The sequence below is a fragment of the Ursus arctos genome, unplaced genomic scaffold (assembly GCF_023065955.2).
Source record: "Ursus arctos isolate Adak ecotype North America unplaced genomic scaffold, UrsArc2.0 scaffold_6, whole genome shotgun sequence".
Classification (NCBI taxonomy): Eukaryota; Metazoa; Chordata; class Mammalia; order Carnivora; family Ursidae; genus Ursus; species Ursus arctos.
This window is the reverse complement of record NW_026623078.1, coordinates 24,945,025-24,971,803: the sequence shown is the minus strand read 5'-3', so window position 1 is coordinate 24,971,803 and position 26,779 is coordinate 24,945,025. Positions and strand designations below refer to the sequence as shown.

The window sequence follows — 26,779 nt, the reverse complement described above, 5'->3', positions numbered from 1 at the left end:
CATATGAATGTCTAATTGTTTCAACGTCATTTCTTGAAAAGACTTCCTTTTACAATGAATTGCCTTTGAACCTTTGTCAAAAATCAATTTTTATGAGTCTATATCTGGACTTTCATTGTCTTCCATTATCTATCTGTCCTTTGTTAATACCAGTGTCTCAATTATCACAACTTTATATTAAGACTTGTGGGTATGGTGAGTCATCCAATTTCATTTTTCTTTTTAAAAAATTGTTAGAGGTGGGGAGCAGTCCAATATGACAGTATAGGAAGATCCGGAACTCCCCTCCCACAGACACATTAAATCTACAGGTACAGATGAAGCAATTTCCTCAGGAAAAGACCTGAAAACTAGCGGAATAGCTCCTTCACAACAAACAGTAAAAGGGCAACATCTAGGTGGGTAGGAGAAGTAGAGATGCCTTCTCAACAAAAACCCCACACCAACATGGTGACCCACAACTGGAAGGAATCTCACAGATCCAGGGCTTCTCCATGAAGAATGTGGGGTTTGTGCCTCATACCAGGCACCCCAGCCCTTGTGACCTGCAATGGAATGACCAGCCCCCATAATGTCTAGCTTTGAAAACAACAAGACTTCATCAGGAAAAATAGAAAATTTAAACAGACTGATTACTAGTAATGAAATTGAATCAGTAACCAAAACCCTCCTAACAAACAAAATTCCAGAACCAGGTGCCTTCACAGGCGAATGCAAAATATCTTCAATAAAATATTATCAAACCGAATTCAACAATGTTTAAGAATCACACATCATTACAAATGGGATTTATTCCTGGGATGCAAAAATAGTTCAACATCCATGAATCAATCAACACATTACACTACATTAACAAAATGAAGGCTAAAAATCATTATCTTGATAGATGCAGAAAAAGCATTTGACAAAATTCAATATTCATTTGTGATAAAAACTCTCAACAAAGTGCATAGAGAGAAAACATTCATCAACATAATAAGGCCATATATTTAAGCACACAGCTAATATCCTACTACAATGAAAAGCTGAAAACCTTTCCTGTAAGATCAGGAAGAAGACAAGGATGCCCACTCTCACCACCTTTATTCAGCATAGTATTGGAAATTCTAGCCAGAGCAATTAGGCAAGAAAAAGAAATGAAAGGCATCCAAATTGGTAAGGAAGAAGTAAAACTGTCACTATTTGCAGATAATATGTTTTCATATAGAAAATCTAAAAACTTCACCAAAATACTGTTACAACTAACAAATGAATTCAGTTAAGTTGCATGGTACAAAATCAACATGCAAAAATCTATTGTGTTTCTATACACTAGCAATGAAGTATCAGAAAGAGAAATTAAGAAAACAATTCCATTTACAATCGCATTAAAAAATACCTAGGAATAAATTTAACCAAAGAGGCAAAAGACCTGCACATTGGAAAATATAAGACATTGATTAAAGAAATTGAAGAGGACACAAGTAAAAGGATATTACCTGCTGATGGATTTGAAGAATTAATTTTGTGAAAATGTCCGTATCACCCAATCTACAGATTCAATGCAATCCCCACGAAAATGCCAATGACATCTTTCACAGAAATGGAACAAATAATCCTAAAATTTGCACAGAATCACAAAAGACCTCAAACAGCCAAAGTAATCTTGAGAAAGAAGAACACAACTGGAGGCATTATGCTCCCTGATTTCAAACTATATGACAAAGTTAAAGTGATCAAAACAGTATGGTATTACCAACATATTAATATATTAATACAAAAACAGACACACAGATCAATGGAACAGAATAGAGAGCCCAGAAATAAAACTGGTCAATTAACTTACAACAAAGGAGCAAAAATAAGCAAAGAGGAATGGACATTCTCTTTAATATTTGGTATTGAAATCCCTGATTTCAAACTATATGACAAAGTTAAAGTGATCAAAACAGTATGGTATTACCAACATATTAATATATTAATACAAAAACAGACACACAGATCAATGGAACAGAATAGAGAGCCCAGAAATAAAACTGGTCAATTAACTTACAACAAAGGAGCAAAAGTAAGCAAAGAGGAATGGACATTCTCTTTAATATTTGGTATTGGGAAAACCGGACAGCTACATGCAAAAGAATATAACTAGACTACAATTTTAGACCATACACAAAAATTAACTCAAAGTCTCAAATGTAAGGCCTGAAAACCTAAAGCTCCTAGGGGAAAACATTGGCAGTAAGCTCCTTGACCTTTGTCTTGGTGATGACTTTATAGAATTGACTCTAAAAGCAAAGGCAATCAAAGCAAAAAATAAACACGTGGGACTACATAAACTGAAAAGCTTCTACACAGCAAACAAAACCATCAACAAAGTGAAAAGGTGACCTACTTAATGGGAGGAAATATTTACCAATCATATATCCAATACATTATTATCTAAAATATATAAGGAACTATGTAACTCAATAGCAAAAAATAATAATAATAATAATAATTGAAAAAATAGGCAGAGAATCTGAATAGATATTTTTCCAGGGAAGACCTATAGATGGCCAATAGGCACATAAAAAGATGTTCAACATCATTAAAAATCGGGGAAATGAAAATCAAAACCACAAAGAGACACTACTTCACACCTGTTAGAATGACTATTATTTAAAAAAAAGAAAGAACAAAGAACCGATGTTGGCAAGGATATGGAAGAAAGGGAACCCTTGTACACTGTTGGTGGGAATGTAAATTTCCACTATGGAAAAACAGTATGGAGGCTCCTCAAAAAATTAAAGATAGAAAAAGATAGAACTACAATATAATCCAGAAATTCCACTTCTTGATATTTATCCAAAGTAAGCAAAAATACTAATGTGAAAAAATATATGCTTTATTATGTTCATTGCACATTATTTATGATAGCCAACATCTGAAAATAACACACATGCCCATTGATGGATGAATGGATAAGGAAGATGTGGTGTGTACACACACACACACACACACACACACAGTAGAATATTACTCAGCCATACAAAAGAATGAAATGTTGCGATGTTTAACAACAAGGATGGTCCTTGAGGGTAGTTCATGCTAAGTGAAATAGGAGAAACCAAAATATCATGTGATCTCACTTACATATGAAATCTAAAAAACAAAACCAACAACGACAAAAAGCCCCTCATAGATACAGAGAACAGAATGGAAGTTCCTAGGGTAGAGGGGGTTAGGGTATGGGCAAAACAGGTAAAGGGGATCAAGAGGTACAAACTTCCAGTCATAAATAGGTCATGGAGATGTATATACAGCGTGGTGATTATAATCAATAGTATTATAGCATATATTTGAAAATTGCCAAGAGAGTAAATCTTAAAAGTTTTCATCATAGGAAAAAAAACAAAATTTTTTAAGACAAAGCAAGAAACTCTTAATTATAGAGAACAAGCTGATGGTTCCCAGAGGGGAGGTGGGGTGGGGAGGATGGGTTAAATAAGTGATGAGGATTAAGGACTGCAGTTGTTGTGATGAGCACTGGGTGGTGTATGGAGCAGGCAAATTACTATATTTCACACCTGAAACTAATATAACACTGTATGTTAACTGGAATTAAAGTAAAAACTTAAAAAAAAAAAAAAAAAGAAAACCAAAATTTTTGTAACTTTGTATGGTTCGCCTTTTCATATACATTTTATAATAAGCTTCTCTGTAACTACAGAATTAGAATTGTGCTAAACCTATAGATTAGTTGACATTTTTACAATGTCTTCCAATTCATGAACATGGATCTTTTCATTTATTTAGGTCTTCTTTGAGTTCCTTCATCAGCATCTTGTTTTCAGCATAGGATCCTGTATATGTTTTGTTAGATTTATTTATTTATTTCATTTTTTGACTCTATTGTAAATGGCATTTTTAAAATTTTGGTTTCCAGTTGTACATTAATAATATATAAAAATACAATAGATTTTTATGCATTGACTCTGTATCCTGACCTTGTTAAACTTAATTATCATAAGTTCTAGGAGTTTGGGTAGATTCCTTTGGATTTTCTACATAGACAGTTAATTATGTTGACTGTCAGTGAGAACAGTTTGTTTCTTCCATTTCAATCTGCGTGGCTTTTCTTTCCCTTGCTTTATTGCATTGACCAGGACCTCCAGTGTGATATTGAATAAGAGTAGTAAGCATGGACATCCTTGCCTTGTTTCTGATCTTACCATTGAATTTTGTCACAATTGAGTATGATGTTGCCTATATTTGTTTTCTTTTTAAATGTCCTTAATCACGTTGAGAATGTTTGCTGAGAGCTTTTATCACGAATAAATGTTCAATGTTGTCAAATGCTTTTTCCTAACAATTGATATGATCATACAGTTATTTTTAGTTTGCCAGTGTTGTCAATTGCATTGCTTGATTTTCTAATACTGAACAAGCCTGCATTCCCAAGAGGAACCCTCATCTTTCCTCCACTGGTTATGGCATATTATTCTTTGATATATTGGTGAATTGGATTTGCCAATATTTTGTTTTTTTTACATTTATATTCTTAGGGGATATTGGTCTGTAGTTCTTTTTTTGTACTTCTTATTGAGTTTGGATTTCAGGGTTAGGCTGGCCTCATAAAATAAGTTGAGAATTGTTCCATCCTCTTTTATTTTCTGAAAGAGATGGTGTTGGTGTTATTTCTTCTTTAAATATTTAATAGAATTCACTAGTAAGGGGCATTTGGGTGGCTCAGTCGTTAAGCGTCTGCCTTCGGCCCAGGGCGTGATCCCAGTGTTCTGGAATCGAGCCCCGCATCAAGCTCCCTGCCCCGCTGGGAGCCTGATTCTTCCTCTCCCACTCCCCCTGCTTGTGTTCCCTCTCTTGCCGGCTGTCTCTCTGTCAAATAAATAAATAAAATCTTAAAAAAAAAATTCACTAGTAAAACTAACTGGGCTTAGAGATTTCTTTTTCTAGAAAGTTTCAAACATTTCAATTTCTTTAAAAGGCAGGCTTTTAATAAAAATCCCCATTTCTAATTTTTTTAAAAACTTTACCTCCAGAAAATTAATGGCCACTTAATCATTAATGTTTAACAGTTCAGTGTGCTAGTTGGTGAGAGTAGTTTCAAAGGAAAGAAAAGATGTGGTCCTACTTTAAAATAATTATGGCATAATATTGGTGAAAAAGCATTTTCAAAAGGATATATACAAATATGTGACTAGCCATAGGATAGAACAATGATTAAGAGCATGCATGAACTTTGAAAAGTGACAAACATATTTAGTTCTGTAACCTTGGGCAATTAACTTCCCTAATGTTTTTTTTTCCCCTCATTTGTAAAAGAGGAATAATACCATACACATGGCAGAGTTGTTGTAAGGATTAAATGAGTTCCTGCAAGGGATTCATATAAAGTAAACACCTAATCTGTAGTAGTTATCATCAGTATGATTTTACTGGAATAATTATAACTATATATACTGGAAAGAGAGAGAATAATATCATGGATTATAAGTAAGTACTTTCCACCCCTCTAGAGAATTATATAACTTAGAGATTTTTTTAAAGAAATTTAAGTGCTAATGCTTTCAGTTTTATTATTTTGTAAACCATTAGCAGTTGATGATTTAAAATTCATGAAAAATTCTATTACTTCCAACTTCCTGCTCTAGATTTGTAATTTTTTTCTCAGCATTCTATTTTTTTAAACTTCACTGTGATTATCAAATATCATAATGTAGTCTCTTATTTAATAAAAATTTGCTTGTTCCTCTTATCTTTTCTTTCTAAATCAAATTCTTCAATCTACCATGCTCTCCCTCTGTCTGCCCTGTCCAGTGTATTGATACTTTCCCTGCAGAACAATGAGCAGGACCTCTGAGTCTGAAGGCACTGTTCACTTATTTCTGTAATAAACAAGATTAAAACAAGCTGACTGATAAAAGAGGAATATCAAATTAGCTTATATGCCTGTTCACATGAAAAGCAAGAAAGCAGGCTTGATTTACTTTGGATATGGCCTTTTAGTCATGTCATTGTTATGGTCTCGGCAAAACTGATATGGTTCTGTTTAATCAGTGTTCCCCGTCTTTTACTAAGTTGCTTGCTTTATTTTTCCTTATATCCTTGGTTTTTAAAAATGTGCAGTCCCATTAAACACTATCATGGATATAGAATTAGGTGTAAAGTGTGAGGTAGAAGATGCTTTAAAAGGAGAGGAGGGATCGGTGCCATTGGAGATAGAAGCAGAGAACTTAGAAGGTGATGGATTTTAATGAAGTTTTGAAGGTTGGGAAGCCACTGAGGACAGCAAACAAAAGAAAGGTGGTAGTGGGTGCTCTGGATTGCTGAAAGATGAACAAAGACTTGCCGATGCAGAACAGCTTTGTGTTTGTATGGGTACATGGTGTGGGGATGGAAGGGAAGAAGATCTGCAGGAAGAAAGGGCTGGAACTTGTGTGTCTACATGTGTATTTCAGGAGAGGAGGGAGTAGGCAGGGAAGGTTAAAAGAACAGACTGTTGAGAGAGGCAGTATAGCTTATGAGCTCTGGAGCCAAACTTTGCAAACTGTAATCCTGGCGCCACCACTTATTAATTGTATGGCTGGGCAAATTGTCTAAATTCTGTTTCTTCATCTATAAATCAGGGATAATAATGGAAACTTCTTCATTTGGGCTACTATGCCGGCCTCATAATAAGCTCTATATAGGGGCGCCTGGGTGGCTCAGTCGTTAAGTGTCTGCCTTTGGCTCAGGGTGTGATCCCGGAGTCCTGGGATTGAGCCCTGCATCAGGCTCCTCCGCTGGGAGCCTGCTTCTTCCTCTCCCACTCCCCCGGCTTGTGTTCCCTCTCTTGCTGGCTGTCTCTCTCTCTGTCAAATATATAAATAAAATCTTTAAAAAACCCCAACTCTATATAAATGTTAATTATTATTACCATTACTATAGAGAAATTAGTTGGAGAATTAGAAGGGTCAGATGATGGAATGTTTTGAAAGCTAATAGAATTTAGAGATCACATGAAAGACTACTTTTCTTTAGTCAATTGAACATGATGTTATTTTTGATGTTAGCAAATATTGGCTTTTAACATCAATCAGATATGCTCAGCCTTAATTAAAATTTTACTCAAATTTTATTTAATTTTCATGTTATACTGAACTTCTATCTATATTTAAAAGGATGATGGGGTGGCTGGGTGGTTCAGTTGGTTAAGTGTCAGACTCCTGATTTTGGCTCAGGTCATGATCTTGGGTCATGGGATCAAGACCCACAGCAGGCTCCGGGCTCAGTGGATAGTCTACTTGAGATTTCTCTCTCTCTCCCTCTCCCTTTGCCCTTCCCCCCAGGCATGTGACCCCCCTCAAATGAATAAATCTTTTTTAAAAAATTAGAAATAAATAAAAGGATGATGATAAAACACACCAACCAAGATGCTAAAACCCAGGTCAAAGTCTTTTAATGTTGGATATTATTTGACTCTTTGGAATCAAAGGGGGAATATTATCCAAAGAGAAAAGGCAGCTAACATAGAGCAAAGTTATAGATTAAAGGGAAAATGATGAGGGGCAATTAAGTGATAGGGAGGTGAGATTGTAGACTGAGGGGTAAAAATGGACTCAGGAAAAACAATCGTATAAGAAAACTATATTTTAGGGGCGCCTGGGTGGTGCAGTCGTTAAGCGTCTGCCTTCGGCTCAGGGCGTGATCCCGGCGTTATGGGATCGAGCCCCACATCAGGCTCCTCTGCTAGGAGCCTGCTTCTTCCTCTCCCACACCCCCTGCTTGTGTTCCCTCTCTCGCTGGCTGTCTCTGTCAAATAAATAAAAATAAAATCTTTAAAATAAAAAAAAAACTATATTTTAAAGTTTAGAGAATGATAGGCATTTCAGAAAAATTTGAATGTTTTAAAAATAGCAATGAGTCAAATGCAAGTTAATACTGAGACTGAATTTATTTAAATAGGATGGATAAGCACCAAACAGTGATAATAATAAAGGAAACATGTACATGGAAATACACTCAACATTTTGTGTAAAAATTGCCTGAGCCTGGTACCCCCCCAACTCCTGCTCCTTCCCCATCTCCCCCCATCCTTGCAAATAAGAGACTAAAAATATTATCTGAACCCTTTTTCTTCCAAGGACATCTTTCTTTTAGAGTCGTTACCCCCCCCCCCTTTTTTTTTTGCTCCAGGCAGGTCAGAGTTATTATAATGAATTTCAAGTTGAGTGAGAATGCCCACCTCCCAAGGCTGCATACCACCTGTCCCCATCACTACCCACTTTGGGTGGAAGTTCTAGACTCAACAAAGGAGGAAGATGAATTATCCTCTGGGGGAAAGGATGAAGGCCATTCCTTCTGAGACGGTTAGGTCGTATCTCAGAGCAGTCAATTCTTCTAAAACTGAAAAGTGTGCCCTTGCCCTCAAATTTTCTCCTATCCCAGTGTAGGCCATCTCCACAAACAGCATTTCTTCTCATTCTCTGGCTCTAGTCAGAAACATGACATTCATTTGTGACTTCTTCCTTCCTCTTATCTTCCTTCCAATTCATTGCTAAGTCCTGTCTCTTCTGCCACTAAAGTATATCTCAAATCTGCCCACTTTGCTCTGCCTCCATGGTCATCACTCAGACACCACTGGTCTAGTGTTTATGCAAATCAGAAAAAGGAATCCCTTCCCTTGGGCAGATGCTGGTGCTGGACTTCAGCCCCATTTGTCATCTTTGTGCAGGACATGAGCTCTAAAACCCTGCCTCATTGTCCTGGATCCTAACCCATGCCATGCTGCTCTGTTGTAATCACCTTCTCACTTTTCTGCCCACATCCATTCTTGTCCCTTTCCAACCCATTCTCCACACAACAGAGGGACTACTTTTAAGTTCCCACTTTTATTTCACTCCTTACTTAACCTTTCAATAGGTTTCTACTGCTATTAGAATGAAATCCCAAACCCTTACCATGGACTACAAGGTTCTGTATGGTCTGGTACCTCGTTCCCTCTTTATCTTTACTGGCACCGTTTTGCCTTGATAACTTTCAGCCACACTGCCTTGTTTTGGCTCCTGAAACTTGCCAAGCTTCCCCCTTACCCCAAAAGACTGCCTGACTTAGCTTGGCTAATTTTTACTCTTCCTTCAGGTCTCAGTTTAAATGTTACGTCTTTATGAAAGCCATCCCTGAATCCAAAATCTAAAGATCTCCTCATAGCATTCTACTTTTTAATCATACATAGCACATTTGTAATTATATATTCACTAGTGATTTACTTGTTTAATATCCTTTTTCCTACCATATACCCTACGCTCCACAGGGGCAAGGATCATTCCTGACTTAGTCCATTATCTTTCATTCATCCAAGTTTCTATTCAAGTTAATTCTAAAGGTCTTCTCTATGCCAATGACTATACTGGATGTGAGGCATAGAGAAGTGAATAGACAGATGAGGTCCTTGCTCTTATGAGGGAAACATAACCAATCAATAAACAAGTAAGCAGACAAGATGATTACAGATATGACATGTGGTATGCAAGAGACTCTGGGCTCTTTAAGTTCAGAGATCTGTTTGTATGAACGCCAAATGTTTTGTTTAGACAGAGCTAGCTGCTAAACATAACTGAACAATTTACTTTGCTCCTGTAAAGTCCGAAACAAATATTCCTGATGGATGGATGGCTCTCCTCCAAGTGGTAATTCAGGGACTCAGGCTTCTTCTAATTTGTGCTCTGCCATCTTCAGCATGTGGCCACTGAAGGAAAACAGCGTGGAAGATTGATTGTGGAATTATTATTATTTTTTTTAATGAGCTAAATCTAGATGGCTACACCTAACTGCAAGGGAGGCTGGAGAACATAATATATCTCTGTACTTAGGAAGTAAATAGAATTGGCGATTAGTGCTTTCAACAGTACCTGGCGCAACACTAGCATAACGAAGAAACAAAGATAAATTAGAAATGGAGCTTGTTCTAAAAAATTTTATAATCTTTGAGTGTATATAGAAATCAGAATTATGTCTGATCTAGTATATTGAATCTCCAATACCCAGGAATCTAGAAATACTCTTTAAAATGAAATTAATGAATTTATGTATGTTTCTCAGAACAACACAATTTTATGATTTTTATTTTTTTTAAACACCACAGTTTTAAAAATTAATCTATGTGCCCACTTTAATTTAGGATCACCTTCAAAGTTTCCATTTTTATTTCCCATGGTTTTTAGCTTGTCCTAAGTCTTGTCACTTCACAGCCTCTCTATTCGTGGGTTTGGATGATTGCATTAGGACGAGTCCCTAGTCAAGGCAATAGAACGGATCAGAAGTGAGAGACACTCGAACAATTTGGGAACCAGTAGCTTTGAACTTGAAGACATGCACCTAAATCACCATATAAATTCTTTGCATATATTTTATGGGATTCTTTATAATTGTATGCTCTAAATTAAACACTGTAGAAGTTTTAATTATTCTTTGATACCAAAGCAGACGCATGGTCACATGTTTGTGGTAATCTATATTTAAAGCTTTTCTATTCTTAAACTGGTTTTCATGTCCTGACTGCATCTTGGTATTAAAAGCAGAGAAACACGGAACTCTAAGGGTCCTCATCAATCATAAACATTTACCTGTTGGCTTAACTTGAGACTCAATTCAGAAGGGATCTGAAATCTACAGTTTACCAATTAATCCTACAGAGATTTAAAAAAAAAAAAGTGAAACATGCCTGAATCCATGTCAAAATGGTTTTAGTTTACTCTTCCTAAGAGAGACTCCTCCTTGAGGTAGTCCGAGGGCACGGTCCTGGAGAGCAGTTTCTCACACGTAGTAAGGAAATTAAAAGTCGAGCGCGACAGGTGGAAACGCTGTGCGGCTGAGAGTGGGCGATGCGGGTGTTTCCGTGACTCCAAGAGCGGAAAGGACTACATTTCCACTAACGGGATCTTCAGGAAGTCGGAGAAGTGGAAGCAGCGTACCCTGAAGTCTTTTCACCCCGTGGGAGTAAGGGTACCAGGCGTCCTCAGCCCCGCAGCGGAGCCGCCCCGAGGTGCCCGGCGCCGCAGGACGCCCGCCACGCCCCACGCCGCCCTGCAGGCGAACGCAGGAGGCGGCGGGGCCCCGCCGGGCCTCCGTAGCGCTGCGGCTCGGGCCTCTCCTCCCGCGCCGCCCTCCGCCCCCAGCCTCCCCGCGCCGCGGCAGCTCTGGGCAGGCAGCGCCGCCGCCGCTGCTTCCTCCTCTGCAGCCGTTCGGCCGCTGCGTGACGCGTCGTTTCCTCCCAACATGGCGGCCGGGGCAGGTCGGCGGTGATGGAGGCCAGTCCGCGGCCGCGGCGGGTGCTAATCCCCACAGTAGCCAGGGCAGCAGGGCTCTCTCCGGGCTTCTGAGCCGCTGCCGCCGCCGCCTTGTCCCTCGGCTCCCGGCAGACGGCCGCCCGGGCTGGGCTCCCTCGCCGCCCCTGGGCCGGAGGGGCGAGTGAGGGGGGTGGCCGGGAAGCGACCCCAGGCCGGGAGAAGCGGCGGCCCGACGGGCGCGGCCCTCAAGGGGCGGCCTCTCAAGGGCTGGTGAAGACCTCCGCGCCCCTCGCCCGCACCGCGGCTGCTCCCACCTGCCCGTCCCTTCGTGATCCTGCCGCTGCCCTCCACGCCTCCTTTCCCCCACTTCCACCCCCTCTCCTTTCTCTCTTCTCTTCCTCCCCCTCCTCCTCCTCCTCCCCTCCAGCCACTGGGAGCCGCGGGTCGGACGAGCCGCCGCCTCCTTCTCTGCGTCCATGTATGAGGGGAAGAAGACGAAGAACATGTTCCTGACCCGGGCCCTGGAGAAGATTTTGGCCGACAAGGAAGTGAAGAAGGCGCATCACTCCCAGCTGCGCAAAGCGTGCGAGGTGGCGTTAGGTGAGCGGGGAGGAGGCCCGGGGCGGGGGGGGGGGGGGCGCGGCGGCGCGGGAGCAGCCGCGGGAGGTGGGGTCGTCTGGGGCTGCCCAAGGCCGGCGCCACTGACCTCAGGGAGCCCTAGCGAAGCTCTTTGCTCCCCGGCTGGAGTTGACAGTAACTCGTTAGCTGGATATGGGGCAGAGGCAGGGTGGAGGAGGAAGGGCAGTTAGCTGGGTTCGGGGAACGCAGCAGGGCTTGGAATCGACTTGAGAGTACGAGATTTTGTTGGTGGACCGTGCGGTGCGGACAGGCTAGCACCCTTTGTGATGAGCAGAAGATGAGCTGCTGTTTATTAGCTTGGAAATTGAGGTAGAGCTGATTTGTCAAGATTGGGCGTGGGAAGGGTTCCGTATCGTAATTTTGATAACTTTGTCGTTTGGCGTGGTACTTTGGGAAGATAGGCCGAAGTTGTTCCCTTGTTGACAGTCTTGACAAGGGGTCTGCAAGACGTGTGGCCCATTCTGACATCTCTCCGCTTCCGCCACAGGAAAAACAGAGTGATGTTGTATGTGACTGGGCTGACCTGGAAGAACAAGACCAGAGGTTAAAGGGTGGGGGTGGAGATATAAAAGCGAGGAAGGGAAGGACCTTTCAATATGCTGGGTTTAGTGACAGGGGAGGGTTTGAAATGGGAAAAATGAAAAAAGACAATGACACCCACCAGCCACATGTCTGGACAGTGGCAGCTGCTCTCAAGCTTGAATTCTGATTTATAGTTCAGACGGAGGAGATCTAGTGTATTGAAGCCCATAACAGAGTAAATCCAAACAATACCTATAGCGAGGACAGGCAGATGAGGAATTGTTAAAAAAGGGGAAGTGATACATCTATTGCATCCATCAAAGATGAAATCGTTTAAGGAAAGACCAGGACACTTAACACACAGATGAATTCCTAATGCTTTTGTTTTTATTTTATAGCAGTGGAATTAGACTATATCAAATTGACAAGAAAATTAAGTTTGTTAAATGGGCTTTGGAAAAAAGTGTTCTTGAAGGGGCAAAAATCCAGAATAACTTAAATGTGTGCTAAAGTAAAAGGTGAAGGACAGGAAAAGCTTTTTAATTATTAAAATAGAGTACTTTTTAAACTTGCTACTATAAGCTATACTGTTTTTCTTTCTCTTTTAGATATTTTAAGGTGATGTTACAAAAAACATTACTGAAGAAATTTCATTATAATTTTTTTGAATCTGTGGTATAGTGGGTTTAAATTTAGTTTTTGGCCCTTCGTGAATCAGAAGTTCATCTTTTTAATTCTTGTAGCTAATGAAAGACTGTTCTAGGTGGATGAGAAGACATTGCATAGTGATAAAAATTGAATTTATGTGGTGCCAAAAGGAATAATTATTAAATTGGGGTGGGATGAGGGAAGAAATGATTTTGAGTTCTTAAACGAATTATGTGTGGGTTTATAAATAACTTGCAGATTAAAGAATTTAAGAAAATCAAACTAAAGTTTTAGTTTGAGACTTGATTTTCCTTGTTAATTATGTTTTACAAGTATTTAGTATACTAAATTACAAGTATTAGACTGATGTTAATTATGTTTTACAAGTATTTAGTATACTAAATTACAAGTATTAGACTGATGAAATGCAGTGTATTTTGTATACTATTTTTTTTAGTTTTAGTTTTAGTTTGAGACTTGATTTTCCTTGTTAATTATGTTTTTAGTATACTAAATTACAAGTATTAGACTGATGAAATGCAGTGTATTTTGTATACTATTTTTTTTTCCTCTCCAAAATGCCAGTATAAGTTGAGCATGTTTTAATGGAGAGTTCTGTGGAAGGAGAATCTGGGATCCCCAGTTCTGTTACCTTGCAGTATAGTCAAGTCCTTTGACGTTAGTTTCCTTCCTTATAAATTAGGATATTGAACTTAATTATTGTAAGGTTACATCCCCTGTAATCTGCCACGAACGTGAACGCAGTTTGGTGAATTTGTGCGCCGAGTATTCCTGCCCTTCTTGATTGGCATCTTTAGAGGGCTTGGTCCTTGCCGTCTAGATGTAGGAGCTACTTGGTAGTGTGTGTGTTAGGTGTGCTAGGAATTGTCTGTTGCAGATTTTGCTGGTTTTACTTTTTTGCCTGCCTCTTCCATATAGTTAGAAGAAGCTTATTATGAGGAATGTGACTACCCAGGCAGAGGCTGGGCAACACAGTACTTTTTAAAAGATATATAAGGCTTTTTCTCACATTTTATAAAAGTTACATTTAGTCTCCTGCAGAATCTCATTAAGCAGATCTCAAGGTAGTGGATCTCTGTTGGATGAACTTTGTCTCTTTTCTTCTAGTCATCCATCTACATTATCACAAACATAAATTGGTAGGGACAACCCCTTTCATTTTTACAGAAAGTATAATGTTTTACAGTAAGATGGTGTCTTCAAATATGTATTGTCTCTAGAAATTATTATAAATCTCCTCTTTGCTCATCACTATTGAGAATCCAGACCCACTTTGGTCTCTTGATACAAATCTTTGTGGCCCTCAAGCAGGAATGGGAAGGTAAACAGGAATGGACTGGTTTGGTCATCCATGATCTAGGCTAGGTTGTGAGTGGGTAGGAGCTGGATGGTGGAAGCTTAGAAGCAAGTGCTATAATCTTTTAAATATACTTTCTAAATAACCCTTATACTTGCCTGCATTCTTCCTCCTCCCCACCCCCAAATATTTATTGAGCACCTACTGAGGAGCTGAAGGGAGAGAGAGGGTAAACAGGAAAGTATATAGTATGTCAGACTTTTAATCCTTTTGTGTTTTAAAATCATTTTAATGGCATGTGAGGAGATTTCAGAGCACTGGTATTCAAAATTCTGTTACCTTTTTAAGAATGGCCAGTTATAAATAGATTTTCTGTAAATAATACTAATGAAATTATAGTTCATCACATATTCTTAAGAAAGTGTTATTTTTTTGATTAAAGTAAAACTTTTAGCACACCTTATCAAGATTAGGGGAGATTTCACTTTATTAAAAACAAAATTCATTCTCAAAGATACTACATAAAGGAAATTTCATTTTATTTTCATAAAAAGAAAAATAATGAAAACTTTAAAGGGTATGCAGATTATTTAAAATTTTTATCATATTATCTTACATTTCAGACTTGATTTTGAAGTAAAGAATGGTTAAGAAACAAAAAACCCCTTCACATGTACATTGTTAGAATCAGTGTGAAGCCCACAGGCCCAAGAACAGCTCCAGGTTGCCCTCTCTTGGTACCTGCCCCACTACAGCTCTCTGCTGCTAAGACAACTCTGCAGAGGGCTTCTAGGCTGCCCTAGCTTAGCTTGATCCATTCCTGCTCTCTAGAATCCTGAATTAAAAATAGTCTGGCCATCTGCTGGCAGATGAGACAACAGCTGAGCTATTTTTAGTTTCAAAAAATTTAGGATTGTTGCAGGATGGGACTTGAAGGTAGCATTGTTTGTCTCACGGGGAGGGTACATTCGGGCTATATTCCAGTCAGGCCTTTAAGTTTCAGGAGTTTCTTTGATGTTAGGGCTATGACTAGTTCAACTTCTGCTTCTCACATCAGATACCGACAAAGATATTCTGCAAATGTTAGGATGAACTAGTTCAAGGTTGGGAGCTGGCACTGATATAGAATAGGAGTGAAAAGGTGATCACAAGAAAGTTTTAGAGGCAAGGGAGGCATGCAGGGGCATTCATGAGGGTGCAATCCCTTGAGATATGGGAGAATGATGGAGGAAAGAAGACTTGTGAGGAAAGTAATTTTTGCATCAGACAGCATATGAATTTGTGTTGTTTATCATATCCTAAAGTGATCCTACTGATTTAGTTTTTTTATTTAGGAGTCTGTTACCCATAGTTATAGTTACTCCTAGAAATGTAAATATAGTCTAAAAATTTATAGAACTTCTTTCTGTACCTCCAATCCCACCCTTATTTTGGTTAGCAGTGTTATAAAAAAGGGATATGTAGGTGGAGGGGAATTACTTGAGTGCTGTTGACCCCAATTTTATGCTACTTTTGGTAATACAATTTTTGTTACTCTTCACTTTTATGAAAAAAAAGTGATTTATTCCTAAATAATATCCTGCAGTGAACATTTTAATTGTAATTTAAATCCTTTAGCAAATCTCCTTTTAAACCTCCTTCGATATCTAAGGTAAAAGGTGTTTTCAGTAAGTCAGGCTGCCAGATTTTTTGAGATAGCTAGGAAAAAAGAGTAATGAAATTAAATGATTGATGAAAGATTCTGTTGAGTTTGAGTTGAAAAAAATAAGTTTGGGTTTCAGTGTATATTCTTTCCATTGTGAAGATTTACAGTGCACATTAACATAGTTGAGATTCTGAAAAGTCTTCTAAGAAAGATATCTACTCTATTTTGCTTATTGAAGTTTTCTTAATTTATTTGACCCTTTTCAGTGTCTGTTAACACCTCTGTGAAACATTGGTCCTTGGAATTTACTTTGGGACACTGTTCAAGGGAAGGAAAGGCCCTAATCACTGATAAGGTATAGATATAATACAGTAGATATAATAGCTCTTAGATGAGACCATTCTGCAGATCAGTCATTGTGTTTTGGGAAAGCAGTTCTGTTGACAGTGAAGAAAGTCAGAAATAAGGAGCAGTTGGGAAGAACGTTATCAGGTCACAGGACTGTTTGCTTACTAGCTCTTTGTTTCCCATCCCATCTAATGGCAAGCAACTAGTTGTCTCTCCTGGTAATATTTAACTTGTAGAGAAACGTCTGTTGGTAATTGTTTTTTCAAAGCAGAATAAAAATGTATTGTGAATGGGAAATAATTTGGGGAAATATTTGTCATAATATTCCTGCAAAGTGGAGGAGGGGATGTTTGAAAAGGGAAAATACATGAAAAAATTATTGTCGCCATTCAAAGTTAGGTATGTTCTTCATTTAGATATTAGTTGAGCTAGTGTGTGCCAGATATTATTTCAGTGCTGGTCATACGTCACTGAACCAAACATGCTTTCCACAGAACTTACTTTCTAGTTAATTGAGGCTAACAGTAAAAAACTAACATGGATTGTCGGATTGTTATTTTCTGAAGCAGTAGTTCAGAAGGGTAAAGGGAGAATGACCCAGGAGTGCAATTTTAGATAGGGTTGTCAGGAAAGGCCTTTCTATGAAGTGACATTTCAGCAGAGAAGTGACAGAAAAGAGAGATTCAGCCTTTCAGATACCTGGATGAAACAAATAGAGGTAACAGTGAGACAGGTGTATGATTGGTGCTTTCCAGGATGAAAGGTTTATGTGGCTGAGAGAGGGTAGGAGGGAGAGGTATAGGAGAGGAGAGCGACTTTGGATTTTATTGTATCTGTGATGGAAGCCACTGGAGAGTTTTGTTTAAGAGAATGATATAGCAGATTTACATGTTAAAGGGCTCACTGGTAGTGATTTATACTAGGCTGGTGGGGAGAGTGAGAATTGGTTGCATTTGGAATATATTTTCAAGGAGTCCACAGGATTTGCTGGTGGGTTGCTTGTATGACAACGGTCTAGTAGCCAGAGCTACAGGGTTCTTAGGGCATTCACCATGATGAGGAACACCAGGAGAGAAATAACCTTTGCGCAATAAGTTGTTAGAGTAAAACATATAAAGGGTTGTCATCCAACCCTTTATATGTATTTTATAAGTTTTTTAATGATAGAATTTCCTGATAATATAATAGGATGTTTTCTACTGAGAAAAGGACACGATTAAAATGATAGGATATTTCCAACTGAGAATGTACAAAACAATTTTAAACTTGAATTGTTAGGTTTTTTCGGTGAGGTATTTTCCTAAGAGAATGAACTTTTTAACATAGTTAATCAGCAACTGGCCTAGTCCCTTTTGGGGATAGGATCTTTGCAGATTTACTTAGTTGAGGATCTGCAGATGAAATCATCTTGGATTTAGGGTGGATCCTAAATCCAGTGACTGGTGTCCTTACAAGTGGAGGAAGGGACAGGGAGACACATGAAGGAAGAAGGCCATGTGAAAATGGAGGTAGAAATTGGAGTTATGCTGTCATAAATAAGCCAAGGAACGCCTGTAGTCACCAGAAGCTAAGAAGAGGCAAGAAGGATTCTTTCCTGGAGCCTTCAGAGATAGGATAGCTCGGGTGTCTGGGCTCCGGAACTGTGAGAAGAAATTTCTGTTTTAAGCCAACAGGTTTGTGGTAATTTGTTAATGCAGCCCTAGAGGACTAATAAAAGTTCTCTTTATCCTAACTTTTCAGATTTGAGCTTTCCATTTATATAAACACTTGTATGTGTTTAAACAGTCAAATGAAGAGCTGGTTTCATAAATCTAGAAAATAGTTATTCTGAGGTGTGTGTGTGTGTGAGTCTCTTGAAAAGTTCTTTAATAAAGGGTGCTGTGACCAAGTATTTAAAAGGTTTGTGTTCTTTTAGTATTTTTGTTTTGCTTAAATTTAGACTTGGCATAACTACATAGGTCTATATAGCCTATGTTATCTTCTCATCCAGGAAAGATTGTGAGAAACAATCTATAAAATATTTCATATCACGGTATTACCTCTGGAAGTATCTGTAGAAAAATTCATGTGGGGCATTTAATATTTTTCTCTCAACTTTGAATCACTTAGTTGTTGAATAACTTTATCTATCTAGAACGTTGCTAAGGAATGAGAAATAATAAAAATATAAGCAAAATAGGTATCATGAAGGCCAAGTACTTTATTCAGAGGAGAATCCCAGTGTCTTTACCCTGTTCACTTTACCCTGTTCACTTTTAATTATACATAGATCCAATATTTGGCAGTTTACTCTTTTTGTTTGTTTCAAATAAACAAAACCTTTTCTTCAAACCATTTTCAAAGTAATACTGGGGGGAGAAAGTCACCCATGACACTGTTAGGTGAAGATAGCCATTGCTAACTTTAGTATAAAATATAGTATAAAATATAGTATAAAATCTGCCCATTTAAAAAAATTATTTAATCTCCACAACGAACATGGGGCTCAAACTCACAACCCCAAGATCAAGAGTTGCATGCTCTTCTGACTGAGCCAGTCAGACGTCCCCAAATCTGCCCATTTTAAATGTAATGATTTTTACTAAATTCATTGAGTTATCCAGCCATAACCATAATCCAGTTTCAGAACACTTCCATTACCCCAGTAGGATCCCTAGTGCCTGTTTACAGTTAATCCCTGATACCACCTGCAGCTCTAGGTATCCACTAATCTGCTTCTTGTGTCTAGATTAACCTTTTCTGTCTATTTCTTTCAAGTATCATCGTACAGATAGGGTCTTTTGTGTCTGGCTTCTTTGATTCAGTGTAATGTTTTGAGGTTCATTCATGTTGTAGCATGTATCAGTATTTTATTTCTTTTTATTAATGAACAGTATGCCAGAGTGTGGATGACCACATTTTGTTTATTCACCAGTTGATGGACATTTGGGTTGAATGAATAATGCTACTGTGAATATTTGAGTGTAAGTCTTTATGTGGACCTAAATTTTTCTTTTACATAGTTACTACCTAAGAGTAGAATTGCTGTGTCATATGATAAATCTGTGTTTAACTTTTTAAGAAACGAAGTTGTTTTCCAAAGTGGCTGCACCCTTTTATATCCCTATCAGCAACGTAGGAGGGTTTCTCATGCGTCCTTGCTGGCCAGACATTATTACTGTCTTTTATTTTTGCCATCTTAGTTGATATGAAGTGTTATTTCTTTGAAACACTATTAACTTTTTGAGATGTTTTTTCCAGACTTTATTCTGACAACATACCACACACACACACACACACACACACACACACACACACACACAGATGTAGTCTTCAAAAATTGAGGTAGTTAATTTCTAAGGCAGTAATAAGAAGGAAAAAGAAATAGTTTACATTTATTGTTTATTGTATGCCAAGTTCTGTGCCAGTTACTTTATTGTCTTTATCTCAGTTTGTCCTCTAAACAACCCTGTATGTTTAGGTGCTATTATTATCTGCGGTTTGCAAATGAAGAAACTGATGTTTAGAGCTTGTGTTTGGTAGAATTAGGATATGAGTGAGTCTTTTTGTCCTAATGTGGTAGACCTGACGTGCACCCTTACCCACAAATCTTTGTTTACAAATTACAAAAAGGGAAAGAAGGGCCTCCATGGCAACAAAGTTACTGTTAAGAAAGAGAAAGGGCAAAATACATAACAAAGAAACGACTATCTAACAGCGGTACAGAAGTGTACTGCTCTTTACATATCAGTGACTCTCAAGGTAGTAATGTACTATGTTAATAATGGCATCTCTGAGTCTGTCATACAAAAAAACATTTTATTTTGTGTTTTGCTTAAGTCAACCAGATTCGTGTGTGTTTCTTTGTATGTAAGATTTTAAACAAAATTTTAAAGTAAGATTTTAATAATTTAAGCCATTTGGAAAATTCAAGTGCCCTGTGACATTCCCAAGGATTCTGGCAGTACTTGAGTTCCTTGTCTTTTAAAAAATACTCTTTTTATCTTAATATTTTATAGCATTTCCAAATCATTTTAAGAATTGAAATAGGGGCGCCTGGGTGGCACAGCGGTTAAGCGTCTGCCTTCGGCTCAGGGCGTGATCCCGGCATTATGGGATCGAGCCCCACGTCGGGCTCCTCCGCTATGAGCCTGCTTCTTCCTCTCCCTTCCCCCTGCTTGTGTTCCCTCTCTCGCTGGCTATCTCTATCTCTGTCAAATAAATAAATAAAATCTTTAAAAAAAAAAAAAGAATTGAAATAAAAACAAAATTTTATTAAAGTGTTATCTTATAGGAAGTAAGACTTTGTTATACCTAAAAATAATTGGTTGTTTATATTTATGGAGTTATGCTGCCATAAATAAGCCAAGGAACGCCTGTAGACACCAGAAGCTGGAAAGAAGTAAGAATTATTTCCTGGAGCCTTCAGAGATAGTATAGCTCAGATATCTGGGCTCCAGAACCGTGAGAACAAATTTCTGTTGTTCTAAGCCACCAAGTTTGTGGTATAATTTGTTAACACAGCCCTAGAAAACTAATAAAAGTTCTCTTTATCCTAACTTTTCAGACCCAGTTTGATTTGAGCTTCCTTTATTGAGTGTACCATATATGTGTTTAAACAGTCAAATGAGTCTCCATAAACTCAGTGGCTTTCATAAGTATATAATTACTGTGGGGTGCCTGGGTGGCTCAGTTGGTTAATTGTCCAACTGTTGATTTTGGCTCAGGTCATGATCTCAGGGTTGTGAGATCCAGCCCTGTATGGGTCTCTTTGCTCAGCAGGAGTCTACTTGAAATTATGTTTCTCCCTCTCCCCTTGCTCCCACCCCAGTATGCCCATGCTCTCTCTCTAAAGTAAGTAAATAAAACTTAAATAAATAAATACAATTTTTGTGTAATTGTCATAATTTTCAGTTGTATAGTCTCTCATCATTATTTCATATGCATTTTCCATATATGTATTTTGTCTTTCTACCGAGCATTTTAATAATGTGTCCTGTTTTGTGTGTGTGTGTTTGTTTTTAAGATTTTATTTATTTGAGAGAGACAGAGATAGCACAATCAGGGAAGAGGGGGGAAGCAGGCTCCCCACTGAGCAGGGAGCCTGACTCTGGGCTGGATCCCGGGACCCTGAGATCATAATCTGAGCTGAAGGTGGATACTTAACCCACTGAGCCACCCAGGCATCCCTGTGTCCTGTTCTAAAGTGTTTTTTGAGTTTGGGGACATTTACATTTAAATTTTGCTACACAGACTTTTTATATACATATATTTTTTATTAATCCCTGCAAGATTCATTTAGTGTTATGTGTGCGGAATTATTTACAGTAAACACTAAGATTGGGTTTGCTGGGTTAGAGTGTGATCGTTATGGCTCTTGTTCCTTAGGTAGAATTGTCATAAATGTACTCTACCTGTGCTGGGTGCAAGTACACAGCCATCTGCTGAGCAAGACAAGAGTATTCATTCTCTTTAGATTTATTGGTTTTGACCTATTTTTATGTAACCATTCCTTTTCATCTTTCCTTTGCAGTTTTTTTTTTCTATTCTAAAAGTAGAAAACAAAGACCTAAAACTCCTCTTTATTATTAGAATGTGTATACTTTTGTTTCTTACAGATTTTGACTTTTTTTGGTGCTTATCTTCTTGAATTTATTAGGGTATAATAGCAGGTATTTAATAGGTTCATTTTCTCCCTTTGAATTGATAGTCAGGTGGTAAAAAGCAGTTATGAAGTTAAAAAGCATTTTATTACTTCTTATATTATTGATCATTCTCAATTTTTATTAGCATAGTGCCTAACATGGTATCTGGTAGGATTGATTAGTCCTCGTCTCTTATTTATTTTTTTATAATATTGCTTTTACCCCGTATTTTAGTATTTTATTTTTTGTTCTTTAATGCCTACTTTTAGCATTTTATCAATAAATGCTTAGCCTTACATTTTATTTTTATATATAAAATAAAAAGTATTATAGGTTGAAGGAAGTTATTTTACCTATTTTGTTGGGTTCTCATGCTTTGTTCCCTAAATTTTAATTCTTACATAGTAATTGAGAATGTGTTAATGCGTTGACAAGCCAAAGCTTATGTGTAATTTCTAATGTGCTAGTTGTATCTTTAGAAATGAAAATGGAACCACATGGATCTTCTAATAATGAATAGAAATAAAGTGTAAAAAAAAAAAAGAAAAAGTGTAATATGTTTGATACCAGTTAATAATTAAATTAACAATTAAGACTTAATAAGTAAGCTTTTAAAATATATATCAGTGTCCAAAATAGGGATTTTATTATGATTAGAGAACAGAAGTTTCATAGTGAATACTATAAAACTATGACTGTTTTGCTACAAGATACATGGACAGAAATTAAACTTAAAATGTATTTGTTTTTATAAATGCAGTGATGAATCTCTGTGTTTGTATATATGAAGTGAAAGTTATTTTATTCTCTCTGTTCTCGCTCCAACCCCCATTTCTATGGCTATTGGAGAAGACTCTTGAATGGCAAATTAGGAGGAGAGGTATTTTTTTGGGTTAATATGTAGCACACACTTCCTTCCCTTAAAAAGTCAACAAATATGCCAAAGTATGGTATCTTAAACTTCTATATGTGATTATATATTCATTGAGTTATATTCTTTTTGAAATAGTTAAAACAAATATTTTTCAGTTCATAATTTCCTTTTACATTTCAAAAAGCATACTTAATTAATATGCCAAAATCTGATTTTCCTATACAAAAGTTAGGCATTCAGATTATCATCATTGTAATTATTTTTGTTTGGTTGGTTTTTCTTGGTTTGAATGAAAAATGTCTTTAGGAAAGATTAGTCTTTTTCTGTTTTAGTACTAAATCAAAATCATATTTGTGAATATTTACTGAGCAGTTTTAAATCTTAAATTGAATATCCCTTGAATTTTTTTAACGCTCCCCCTGAATGGTTTCTACCAGTTTAGTCTCATTGAATACCACTTACAAAAAATATAAACAAGTGGCATTGAGGACTCATCAATCAGATACCATGTTAGGCACTATGCTAATTTAAATTGAGAATGACTGATGGAATAAGATGTGATAAAATGCTTTTGAAAATACTCATTGAAGTTTTCTCTCTTTAACATTTATTGAAGTTATGTGATCTTCGACTAATAGCAAATAAGGAGCTTTGATTGCCACTCATGCATGCCTAATGCTATTCTCTGTAATTAAGATCTCTCATTAGTTTGCTTGACTAAAATTTCTTAATGTAAAGTTTTTGTTGATTCATTCAATTAATATCCCCAAATATTTTGTCTAGGATAGTCGCTGTTAATAATTTGGCTTTCTAATAGATGTGTAAGAAAATGAAAATATCTTTGAGTTTGGAAATTAAATGTCAAGAATGTTTGCTGTTCCTCAGTTTTCCATGTTTATTTTTTAAACTTTTATCCTGAAATTTTCACTAAAAAATTACAATATTTCAGTTCCTTTTTTTGGAACCACTCCTTTTACTTTCATTTCCTACCTGATCCTCCTTATCTCTCTTCCTCTTCCTTTTCAAACCTCAGCATCTTATGAGCATTGATATATTAATCCATTCTTGATTCATAAAAACATATAAAGAAATTGAGGCAATTTAAAAATCATCAGAAAGTAACCATGCACCTGATTAATATCCCTTGATGTGACCTCCCAAATGATCATTAAATCGTGGAAAGGGAAGAAAATCGACTACATTGTGAAAAATCAGAATAATGGCAATCTCTTTCTAGATCTGGAAGGAATGAGAAGAAGCTAAAGGGATCAGAGATATCCTAGGTTTCTAACAAAGCTGTCTAACATAGGGATAATTCTTTTTTCCTAAAAATAAATAAATAAATAAATAATTTGAAATTGCGAACAAAGTAATAACCAGAAACATTGAAATGACTGCATTGAAATGACACCTGTGCATGCAAACTATCATATTCTAGGAAGAAAAAAACTCAATATAAAGAGATTCTCACAAGCTTTCAATCTATGGATAGTCTTTAAAATTAAGGATAAAAAAATAAATCCCATAAGTATCTAGGCAGAGAAAATAAGCTTCCAAAGAAGGAATTTTAAGTTTAGTTTAAGACTGCAGGGAAGAGTTTTACCCTAGGTAAACCTAAGTAATACAAATTTGCTGAAAATGATAGAACAGCAACAGCAACTCTGATAATAAAAAATATAGTTTCACATCTTTTTTTTTTAAATCTGTGCCTTACCTGCTTCTGTCTTATTTTTCCTCTCCTTTCCCTGTCTCTTTCATCTGTCCACTCCTTTCTCTCATCCCCTTTACGTCGAATAATATTTTTATTCGCTTCAAATAACATCTAAAAATTGTGAGAAAATAATCAGACATGTTGTGAAGATATCTGTACAAATTTATCCATCGTGTTCTTTATGATTGCTAAAAGTTGAAAGTAAGTTGTCAACGATATGGGATGGGTTAAATAAATAATGGTATTTGGATTACTACAAAGCACTGAATAGTGACGTGCTGGAAATACATTCATTGATATAGGAAGATAAATGAGTGGAAATATATAAAAGCTATATAATCTTATTATATAATAGTATTTATCTTTAGACAAGTATATATAGGTATTCATAGAAAAAGTGTTACAAATATAAGGAAATTTTGACAAATATATTGAGAGACCCCTTTCATTGTCTTGTTTTGCAGTAGAACTATGATATACCTGTAAGGTTGTTAGACAAGTATAATGCAAAAATATTATTTGTTTTCCTCTCCAAGCATGTGGTATTTAAATGTAGAGAAAGGAGGAAAGAGAAAAAAAAAAAAACCCACAAAGATAAGTAGTGTGGTCTTCATATTGAAGTAAAAAATGAAACCAAGAAAGAAGATGGAGGATATCAAAGCTAGCTGATTGAGTGATAGTCACATTTATTTACCACCATGTCAGCCAGGTAGTCAACACAGGGACGGTTTAAATATGTCTTTGGTATTGCTGAGAGACACCTAATTATCTGTTAAAAATTGTACCCTAGGCTTCATCACTCATTAACTAATAATAATAAGAAAGAAATTCTTTCAGGTAATACAGTACCATCATGCTCTTTCTCATTTTGATTACTCAAAATGGGAGACAATAACTGGTCTCAAACAGACTTTTGACTAGGAACTACTTATAATTTATATCTCTGGTAATCTATCTAAATACCATATGAGAATTAAAAAGTCTTAGAAAACTCCACTGGTTGCTGTATCTTTGAAAACACAAAGGACGCCTTAGTTTTTACCTCAGATAAACCCTAAGCCAAGAAAAGTTTACAGGTTTTAGAAGATCTCCTCTCCATGTGTTGTATCCATTGTAGCCTTCTCAACCCATTTAGAAAAGGTATGAAAATTGATTGAAGAACAGAGGTTTCCTGATGTTTATAAAAAAGTCCATTAGTGATAACTGGTATAGACTTAGGCTTGCAAATTCTTGGGTCTACATCTTTTCTGGAGTTGAATACCAAGTTCTTTTCAATTACAGCTGACCTTTGAACAAGATGGGAATTGGGGCACTGACACCCCTGCACAGTCAAAACTCCCCCAAAATTTTACTAATAGTGTACTGTTGGCTGGAAGCCTTACTGATAACATAAACAGTTGACTAACACATATTTTGTGTGTTAAATCTATCATACTGTTTTCTTATAATAAAGTAAGCTAGAAAAAGAAAATGTTGAGAAATTTATCAGAGAAATACATTTAAGTACTGTACTTACATTTTCTGGAAAAAAAAAAAAACAACACAAAAAACTCTGCTTTTAGAAGGTCCAGGAGCCATGGGGTGGGTCTGGCCCAGAGTTGGCAATGTACCAGAGGCTGGTGGACTTGGCTTAGCAGGGACAGATGCTGGGCTGGCCTCAGGTGGCAACGATGGCCTGGAGGCGCAGTGCAGCGCCATGGGCCCATCTGCCTGGAAGTCTATGACTGGACTGTGGCCATTGGTTGCTGCCAGCCATGCGTTGAGTGTGCCCATTGGGAGGTTGGGAATGGGATGGGGCTGGCTGCCTGGGAGGGGCCCCAAAGGCTGCAGTATTCTGGCCTACAGTCCTGCTAAGGGCACTGGGAAGGAGAAGGGCTCCCAGAGTGGCGCCTACCCTGCCCCCTAGGTGTGTTTTTCTGTTTCAGCATGGCCTTTTGCCGACCAGCCATGGTGCTTGACCCAGCTCAGCAGTCAGGGCAGCTTACGGTTCTGCCTGGTCCTGGGCCACAGGGGAGGGAGAGGGGGCTGCTCACGGTCTGAGCAGGCCTCCCTTTAGTACTAAGAGGACGGAAGGCATGCATGACCTGTGTGCCAGTTGTCTTCCATTCAGTCCTGTGAAGATTGGAGTGAGCGGTTGTAAATAAATGCCCTATGGCTTTTGCTCTCAGTTCTCAACAAAACAAAATAAAACCAGTGTAAGTGGG

At 37.5% G+C, this 26,779-nt stretch overlaps 2 protein-coding genes across 3 annotated transcripts in view; one reads left to right on the top strand and one right to left on the bottom strand.

The window, feature by feature from the left end:
• Positions 1-7,889: 7,889 nt before the first annotated feature.
• Positions 7,890-11,724, bottom strand: LOC130542958 (translation initiation factor IF-2-like). Its single transcript, XM_057308162.1, has 3 exons — positions 11,701-11,724; positions 10,682-11,640; positions 7,890-9,706 (listed from the first exon to the last, which is right to left on the bottom strand). Exons 1-2 carry the CDS (start codon positions 11,722-11,724, stop codon positions 10,792-10,794), a joined length of 873 nt encoding a protein of 290 aa, XP_057164145.1. The 3' UTR covers positions 7,890-9,706; positions 10,682-10,791.
• Positions 11,468-26,779, top strand: part of ARFGEF1 (ADP ribosylation factor guanine nucleotide exchange factor 1) — a 155,344-nt gene continuing 140,032 nt past the window's right edge. For both annotated transcript variants that reach the window (XM_026495932.4, XM_057308132.1), the window contains exon 1: positions 11,468-11,846. In XM_026495932.4, coding sequence (XP_026351717.2) covers positions 11,723-11,846 — 124 coding nt within the window. In that variant the 5' untranslated portion in view covers positions 11,468-11,722. The remainder of the gene's footprint in view (positions 11,847-26,779) is intronic.